The sequence below is a fragment of the Alosa pseudoharengus genome, unplaced genomic scaffold (genome assembly GCF_046254945.1).
Source record: "Alosa pseudoharengus isolate Yale_2024_CS ecotype anadromous, Long Island Sound unplaced genomic scaffold, YU_APseudo_1.1 YU_APseudo_1.1_scf_8, whole genome shotgun sequence".
Taxonomy (NCBI): Eukaryota; Metazoa; Chordata; class Actinopteri; order Clupeiformes; family Clupeidae; genus Alosa; species Alosa pseudoharengus.
The window spans coordinates 16,092,344-16,102,343 of record NW_027468870.1 but is presented as its reverse complement, the minus strand read 5'-3'; the positions used below and the strand labels follow the sequence as shown (position 1 = coordinate 16,102,343).

The 10,000-nt window shown below is 41.7% G+C and overlaps 1 protein-coding gene across 2 annotated transcripts in view; it reads right to left on the bottom strand.

Moving 5' to 3' along the window:
* Positions 1-6,778, bottom strand: part of efnb1 (ephrin-B1) — a 73,609-nt gene extending 66,831 nt beyond the window's left edge. For both annotated transcript variants that reach the window (XM_076275036.1, XM_076275037.1), the window contains exon 1: positions 5,616-6,778. In XM_076275036.1, the coding sequence (XP_076131151.1) occupies positions 5,616-5,734 (119 nt within the window). In that variant the 5' untranslated portion in view covers positions 5,735-6,778. The remainder of the gene's footprint in view (positions 1-5,615) is intronic.
* Between the last annotated feature and the right edge of the window lie 3,222 nt (positions 6,779-10,000).

Below are 10,000 nucleotides of genomic sequence, written 5' to 3'. Positions count from 1 at the left end.
GGTGGCACCTACGCCTCCATATGTAGAGGCTACCAATTACTGCTGATACAGAGCAATATCTTGTCAGTTTCTTGGCCTTGTTCTTATGTAGTCCGCAGATCTGCAGGCCTCTTACACACATCTTGTGCACATGGCCTAAACTACCAAAAATGAGGGCAATGATTTTACAGAAGTAGCCAGAGTTATTGAAAACATTGTACCATGGTTGATATTTTAACAGTTTTGAAGCATAGCAGGTGTCCATGTAAGCATCGAAAGAGCAACCAATTTCTATTATTGTAACGGCTTTGGTGTGTTCATTAATTACAACTATGTCAGGTGTATTTGGTAAGTTATTTATGGCAGTTTCCAATGTAGCGCACTGTTCGTGTGGGACACACACACACACACACACACACACACACACACCTCAAACATCCACATAAGGGAGAGGTTACATCTGATAACTCTGCGCTACTCATTAACCGCTGGTGTGGCTTCGCCAAACTCAAAGTGCCATCATGTGTGTGCTCAGGCCCATCATGCGCGGCGATAAACCTGCCGATGATATCACCCCTCGCACGTTTGCTCTTTGCTCGCCGTATCAGCTGGTTAAGATAGCGGCATTAACCCAACATGACATCACCTCTCCCCCAGGGAAACTGGAGCCACCTTTTATGGCCCACTCCTCGACTCGCTTTCCTCAATCAAAGATTATTGCTGCTGCTGAATATGTGTGCACATCGTTTGATTTTTACTGCTGGGTTCAGTGGGATAGAACACCGAGCTGATATGGGAGAAATGTGTTTGTCCAATGACCTATTTCCCTTCTCCGAGGTTCTTCTCATGTTATCTTTTATTAGTTTTTCTTTTTTTTTTCCTCTTAAAGGGTTTTTACTTTTCCGGAAGGTTCCGTGTCAGGTTTGTGTGTTGAGAGGAAAGAATGAGTGAAGTTAACACCGGGGGTCCTGATATCTGCTCGCCTTCGCTCTCAGTCAATGCTGAGGGGCAAAGTAAAGAGGAACATTAGCCATGCTAGTTCTCAACGCCCACTTGAGATCCATTCAGGCAGGCAGAGAGCCTGGACAGCGATGGAGAAAGAGACTTGGTCTCCTCTTTCCACTTCTACGCTTTCTGAGCACAGCGCAATCTGTTCTTTTTTTTTCTCTTTTTCACTTTTTTCCCCCTCTTTTTCTGTTCGAAAAAATGCCATGCCATGTCCAAAATGCCGTCTGTTTCAGTACATGCCCTACATGCAATATTGCCTTCCATACGAGGGGTCACCGGGGGAAGAAAAACAAGAGCCTATTTCTTATGAGCCAAGTGCCGAGACGGCGTCGAGGGAACAGCGCAAATGTACTCTGCACGCCACTGTTAATTGTGGAGAAATTATCCATACCTCAGCACAATCTCACCTTTAAGCACGAGCCTTACATTACTCAAAGCTGACTCAACTAATAGTTAAGAACGAGCTCTTCTAGAAGACAAAGTTAAAACTCGCTTTCTGGCAACTGCCTGGGGAGGCCGTTAGCAAAGCACACAAGGACACAATGGTCCAAACACAAGTAAAATAATTATGCAAATACACTGGGAACATATTAACTAGTGTTATCGGAGTTCGACAAGAATACAAATAATGTGCCATTGGGCTGAGACACTGGGTTGAGGTATAGGAAAAAGCAATTGTTACCATATGACAGCAGTTTCTATACTTTTTTTGTCATGGAAAATTCCACATGTCATCTGAAATAAGGTCTAAAAATCCCATGATTAAATATTACTGTTCTCTCTTTGTGTGTGTGTGTGTGTGTTTCTGTGTAGGGGCGTCAGTGAGTGAATGTGTGCTTAAGTGTGTGTGTGTGTTCAATACATGGGTAAATGAGCCTGGGGTTCTCAACACACTGCCTAGTCCAGCCGTGGACCTTAAGCACATCGGCGGGATAATGAGAGACAGATTTTCAATTAGCTCTTCATTGGAACTCCCCCTGAGAAATTAAAGCTTAACAGGTTTGCTCAATATCACCCCGTCAGATTACAGTCCTGCTTCCTTCTCGAAGCCTCACTTTGACCTCCTCGCTTCTCAGACACGGGGAGACGGACTTAAGAAAGAATCCCCAAGCCGTTTCTCAACCAAAACTTTCCTGCAACACTCTGCGCACATTCCTCTGTCTAAACAACTAGCTGATTTCATAAAATATCTCATCTTTTGTAAAAAAAAAAAAAAAAACTCAGTTTATGTTAGAAGATTTTTCACTGGCTCATTAACTTTACAAATGGTTCCCTTGTGATGTTGTGTAATGATAGGAGTTTTTAATGCCAATGCAGATTCATTATTACAAGGATTTTTATTGCTTTTATTGTGAAGCCAAAAATAATTTGCTCAGTAATTATGAAATATATAGCAATTATGACTTACAACATATTTCCAACGTCCAAATCTATTCGTTTCAGAAATGAAAAATTATTTCAGTCTCCCCAGTCAAAATTTTGTCACTCTTAAGTTCCATTTCCATAACAGTTTTTAAGTAGCGGTATTAACTCAGTATAAAGTTACTAGCCCTTCATACATTACATTAATGTACTACATTTAACTTCAGCACCAGAACGCCCACGGAGCAATTTATATAATTATGCCATTTCAGTTGGCCTTCAGTCCCCTATAATAGAACAGGATGTTGCAGGAGATGTTTATACATTTTACATATCTCACATATCACACTATTATAGTGCTATTATACAATTTCTGCGCATGACGAAAGGCTAACATGTCTGAATCTATAGTTTATCATTTATGCAATTATGGTCAATATACTATTAAACATATATTCAAAAACATTTTTCATCACTAAAAGATAAAGCAGAGCGAAAATCACCATGGAAAGCCAACTAAGAGGTTTGTTCACACTTAGATCCATATGAAAAACCCAGTAAGTATGTGTGAGACAAAGACTAAAGGACAGACCGAGAGAGAGAGAGAGAGAGAGAGAGATGAACGGACGGAGGGATGGATGGAGAGACAGACAGAAAGAGAGGGAGAGAGAGAGAGCAGGCTTGGCTGGCCACTGTGTGAGACTTACAGTGGAAAGCGGGCTAAGCCTCTTTACTGAGTGACTTAGTGGCGCAGAGCCCCATATGTCTGCCGTGGAGTTGGACTGAGCTTTAAGCCTCTTCGAGCCCTGCACCTCGCTCACAAAATCATTACTGCCTACTGGAATGCCTGCTATGCTTATGTACCAAACATAGAGAAAGAGAGAGGGAGACATGGTGTGTGTTTGTGTGTGTGTGTGTGTGTGTGTGTGTGTGTGTGTGTGAGTGAGAGAGAGAGGGGGGGGAGAGAGAGAGAATGAAAAACTTCTTCTGTCTCAGCTTATTAAAAATGCACACACACACAAGCACCTGACATAATGAGCAAAGAACACACTCTACTTTTGCATCGACACACACCAGCATTTGCCATTGCTGAATACTGGCTGTGTGTCTACAGTGGGTAGACAGCACAACTTCCACTGCACATAACAATACTCTAACAAATCATAAAATGGCTGCTGCTATGCTGCAAATAGGCCACAGCAGAGTTTCATGCAAAGTTAGTTGGTACTTCTCTGTCTGCGACTGCAAGAAGTCGAGTTGTTTCAGAAAAACAATTACACACAAAATTGTGTAATTATATGCATAGTATGAAAAGATAAAACTGTTGTATGCCATTTTAACACATTAATATTCATGTTCTCAAATAATAACTTATACCATTGTGGAAACTGTTAGGAATTAACGCTATTTCTGAAAATGTTGGATCTAAAGGAATCACACTTGCACTCTTACACGTTTTTATCTAAATTTCTTTTCTAAATCAAGGATGAGCAGTGTGGAAACAGCCTTTAGAAGCCTGACTGGCAGTCACTGAGTCACACACACATATACAAACACACACATACACGTACACACACACACACACACACACACACACACACACGCACACACACACACACACACACACACACACACACAGACACACACACACACAGAGACACATGCAAAACACTCTGTGGTGGGATAAGCAAACAAACATTAACTTACTCGACAAAACAACCACCAACTGGTGTAAACCAACATAGGGTCTATTTTCCCACCTGCTTTGCTTGGCAGGCCCACCAGTGTATCCCTAACTGAGGCCATAAAATGTTTACCCACGTGAATTAAGTCTGACAAATGCATTCATACATCCAATGACAAAACAAGCTCATTTTGAGCATGAAATAGATCTGAAGCCACTTTAGTTCATTCTAAAAGTTCCCCATTGCGAAGTTGAAATCTACAATTTTGTTGAGGTAAAAACGACTGGCGTTTGAATATCCATTTTATATATAGAATGGTATCTATATTTTTTGGTAAATCTACCTCAGTTATACTCTGACTTCGCCTATTTTCCCTACACATAATAATCTCCCTACACATCGCCTTCATTCTCTACAATCTGCGCGCTCAGGCCTGGCCTTATTTAACAATACAATTGAGAAGATTTGCCGGGAAAGTAAAATATTTAGCCTACGAAATCAAAGCCAACAATCATACAAAAACAAATAACGTGGTGACGATGCAAAGACATTCAAAGGAATGGGATATATAGGCCTCATAATCATTTCTGGATTGTGTTGCTTAAAAGTGTATCAGGACTTACGTATTTCTCGACTTTATTATTTCTATTTTAAGTAGGCTAGCCTACAGTGAATAAGTTATGAAAACATTACATGCGTTAATTAATCAATCCCATCTAGATAACTTAGCCTACATAATAATTAGACAATTCTTGAACACTTACAAAAGGACATGTAATCGCCAACACACACTGATAACCTACAAAGCGCTTACATATTGACCGCTCTCAAGAGTTAAACAAATGTTCGACTGGAATCTATTTAGATCAGTATTCTAAAAATGAAAAGTCGCAGTTGGGTGAAAATGGCATACAGGTTAATCATTAACGTCATTTAAATCCAAAATATTTTATTATGCTTTGGCGTGGCTGTAGTAAGAGATAAGGCTACGTATTGAGCAATCAAGCAGCAGAAATCATCATAACAGTATCTATACAACTATCCTCTCAATATGCCATCACATCACACTGCGCGCAATAATCTGTACCGTCTAGTCTGCAGCCACTGGGGCCTCTTGCAGGTTCTACAGTAGCAGGCCGTGATAGCTACCGCTGGCCCCCGGTACCTTACACAAATTAACATGGCAATATCGGTTTAGTAAACGTGGGGTTGACCGTGCGTCACTGTAGGCACCATACAGTTCATTCACACATATTACACAGAAAAATGTATTTGTTTCCGCACAACTCAAGGCTTTCTGAATGAGGGACGAAAGTAGCTAAAATATGAATGTGATGGATGTGACGTTTCCTCCAGGGATAACGTGTCTGTAAGGTCGCCGTGCTCTCGTTACCCACTTTGCCCAGAAGCGGGAGCAGAGAGGAGCATCGCGGTTTTCATGTCACCCGGCGTTTGCCGGAGTTTCAGACTCTGAACCTCGTGAAGCCCTATGTCAGGATGTCGTCTTTTGATGTTGCGACGTGTTATGTTTCTAACAGCACATGGCAAGGCGAAATCTGCCTTCCATGGTGTAACACTTACTTGGAATTCTGTGAGCTCCATACCACTGCCTCCAGTGATTTGGCTATAGGTAAAGCACATCTGCAAAGGATGGTCAAAATCCAGAGGTATTTCTTCCAACAGCTTCCAGACCCAGCCATGTTCAGAAGATTTAGTGAAGCCCAGGAATTAAAGTCGCGATAAGAGCATTCAGATCGATGGCAAATCGTTGTTGTTGTCGCCCGTCTCTATCCAAAATCAACAGACGCGCATGTGGGTTATACGCGTTGACAGCTCGTCACACAGTATCTTGTGATTAGCATCGTTCGACGTAAACTCTGAAATCCTTTTCTCCCGTTTGTGTCCCTCTTTGAAAATCGTCGTTAGTCCAGATGGACCACTGTTGCGAGGGATTCGGCTTTTCGCTCCGTGCGATCAGGCGTCGCTACCTCCCCGTCAGGTGGCCAGTTATGCGTGATGTTTTTATTTTATTCATCGATTAACAAAGTTCTCAACACTGACCTAGGAAAGGTCACGGTGTCCGGAGACCAGGGTATAGTTGAGACACTGGAGACACTCGTTAGAACCTGGTGTTCTGCGCAGGAACAGCAGCGATTGAGCACAAACTGTGATGGGCATTGGAGAAACTAAGCATAAAGTGTCTGCTGTGTTTTCCTTGTTAGAGCAAAGATACTTGTCCAGATGGCACATGCAAAAACTGTGCTCTACGTTTTTTCTAGTTCTTGACCACAACCAAGAAACATTTATCCATCTCTCCACATCAGGTCCCGAAACGCCATAAAAGTTGATTATGTTCACGTCTGTCCAAAGTACTCCATCCAATGGATTAAAATAAATATACACAGACAAAATTCCCTGAACCGAATAAGCTACTGCTGGCTATCTGGGTAATTCCTGTGCGGCGGTTTTCACGCAGTCGAAATCTCTCAGAACACTCTCCGCATCGAGCGCTGCAGAAACCAACTCATGTTCGAAGTCCGTGTTCCGCACGTTAATCCAAATGGTTTAGCCGATTTCAGCAACATCACGGGATTGATGAAGGAGACTCTCAAGTAGTGGTGTAGACAACGATAAAAAGAAGACTTCTTAAAAAGTTAGATATATTGTGCCACTGTCCCGCCGATCGTTTATCGATGCGTTAACGGCGGTCTCAGCTCACACGGGCTAGTCATTCGTTGACTGACATACGGTGATCCTATTCGCACACAGTGCCGTCGTGCGCAGCGCTCAGGCAAGCGAGGGACAGCCCCGGCGCCTGCACCAACCAATCACGACTCGTTTTCAGGGCTTCATCATAAAGTTGACCACTCGCCCCCAGAACAGGTTCAAACTGCCACTGAGCAAAGGGATTGCAGCCTATGGCGTACTCCCGGCATGGTCTGATTGCGAACTGATGCGATTGAAATCACCATTAACATTGGTCCTTTTATGACAGAATTAGTTCTCTTTACATTTATCATACTAAATTAGCCAACCCTTGTAACGGACTGGCTGGTCTGCCAATTCCCACCTGTTACACATGGCTTTGTTTAGTGATTTGATGACATTTGCAGACCCTACGCAACCCATTGTGCAACCACGTACACTCCTTTCAGCAAATTTCCGCGAGTTTCCTGTTTTCTCTGTGATATTAGAATTCAACTGGAGTCATGACATTTTCGAAAAACATTGTCATTTATCACGTGGTCGTATAGGCGAGGCTGATTACATACACTTCTGATGTCCGTTATTGGTTAATATTCAGGATAGCAGCATAAGGTAAGTGGAGAAAATACATGCATAACTGTTGCCTTGTCAATGATTTTCTCACAGATAATCAGTGACCACTACATAAATGTTGTCAGCGTGCTTTCCAGTAGTCAATGATGCCCTCTATCGGTTATCATGGAAAGATTGTTTGCGACTTGACGGTTGCCTTTCATCCGCTGAGGATATAAATGCCACGCTGTATAGCCAAGTTAAAGTGAACACATTAACAGCGTTTTTCTGAAAGTACATGAAATTCAACAGGGTCTACTTCATGCTGTTGGCTACCATGATCACAAACATAGTGTGCGTATTAAAGTCGGTCACCAAAAGGTTTTTCTTCTTTGCAATAGGCCTAAATTTGCAAGGAATGTATTTGTGGAAATCAAAAATCAAAGTTAAATTGAGTAATTGACTTCTTGAAGCCGTGTCTGGCATTCGGTATTTAGTTTGGTCATAGTAGGCCAATTGATAGGCTACTATAGATGCGGTGGGCTACTTTTTTCTCAGCATTATAATAAGAGTTGCCAATCTTATATGTGCGTAAAATAAGTTATTCTAGCAGGTAGTTTGGAAAATTCCTTATACGAATAATTAATTTAATATTGAAAATATATTTTAATGAGATGTTGAGTAGTTGTGGACAACTAATCTGTTTTTTTTTTAATTGTGACTTAGGCAAGGATTGTGGCAATGCGACCTAAACCTGCCATTATTGTTTTTCCAATGTTTTATGTTATTGTTCTTAGGCCCTACTATATCCTACAGTATACCCAGAAGTCATACCCTAATTAATAAAATTAAGAAAACAAATAATTTCGAGTTTACTTTTAAATATTAGGCTACTGTCCGGTTACGTTTATGTCACTGATTTGAGGCTGTGGTCATGTTGAAATCTTCACTCAACAAAATGGCAAGTTTGAGTAGTCCTGTGACAGCTGGTAGGCTCACGCTATCACCTATCACCATATACAACACTCGTTTCCTTAATTACTCTTGTCTTAGTCCTTTATACTTGTGATTAAAAAGTGATCATAACCTATGCCGTTTTTGTACGTTTTGTCTCAGTTCCACGATGCCATACTGTTCACTCAATTTTCAGTGTTTTTATAATACAGAGCACTTGAAATACAGTCTGCCTGTGCAACGACCGTTTGTTATCATGGTTTGTTTAATACACAAACAAGGTCGTGCCACTTCGCATTGAGGTTCCTAGTGACCTTTTCATAGCAACGTAGAGCGCAGACGTTGTGTGCTATATATAGTTCATCGCCTCAACTAGATGTTTGATTTGTGGCCTAGTTACGCCGGAGACGCTCCAAGCGCTATCCGAGTCTCCGAAGGAAAGTTAGTGGGAAGTACCCAACTCTCCAGTCAGCGAGAGGAGCACAGCGGTCCCGATAAGCCCACTTAGTCCTGTGCTGTGGCCTGCCTTTTCAGTGCTATGTCCCATCCTGAAAATGACTAATGTGAATGCATTTTTGGATACAAATGTATAAAACTTTTATTTGATATAGCCTACGTTTGAATTTCTTTAACTGACATGTTCTTTTTGAGACCAAATACATATTTTTTTATTCCTCAGTCTTGCCATTGCATGCTTGGAAGAACTGGATGAATGTAATTAATTCAAAAAATGATAAGGTTGGAAAATGAATTTAGGGGATAGAACTATTTGCAAGAGCTGTGTAGGTGGATTGATTTGTGTGTGTGTGTGCGTGTGCGTGCGTGTGTGTGTACTGTGTGTGTGTGTGTGTACTTCCCTCCATTTCCACCTTCACACCCTCTCCTTCCTCAAACATGGGAGGCTAATGCAGTCTGTGAGCTTTAAGAGCATAGTCTCAATTATTTGTGAGCTTATTAATAATGCTTGGCATCTACCAAACACCTGAAAAGTCACACTTGTATGGAGTATTTGTGGATGCGTTCAGTGTGCCTGTCTTTCAGGTGCAGTAGCCTTAAGAGGTATCATTATATGGGTAATATTTATTTTAAAGGTTAATGATAATTTCTGTTTGTAAGCACGACGTGCATGGATTATTGAACTCTTATATAACCTATTCAGCTTTATGAAAAGAGGGAGAGAGAGGGGGGAGTTGTTATACTGGCCTTGAATAATTTTTTATACCTCACCACAAAATTGTTCATCCCCCCACCCCACATTCACAGAGAGAGAGAGAGAGAGAGAGAGAGAGAGAGAGAGAGAGAGAGAAGAGGCTGTAAGAGAAAAATCAAATGGAGTTTAGGAGTGAGTGCCCTGGGCCTGGGTAATTATACTGGGGAAATATGTCATTAATTATTCAACTAACTCCACCAGTGAGCTGCTCCTGTCCCACACTGTGTAAAACATTTGCTTTCAAAGCAGTGTGTGTGTGTGTGTGTGTGTGTGTGTGTGTGTGTGTGTGTGTGTGTGCGTGTGTGTGTGCGTGTGTGTTGTGTTCAGTACTGCTTTGAAAGCACCCCGGTGTGTTCCACTAATGTAGGGCTTTCAGCAAGAAGAGATGAAACAAAACCATGACAACAACATAATGAACTTAGAGCACCGATATTTGTAATGAGGTCTGTTGTGTGTGTGTGTGTGTGTGTGTAACTGGAGGCTGAAACACACCATGATTAAATCCACTCATTCCACCCCTATGGAGTACTGAAGAACATGTAAC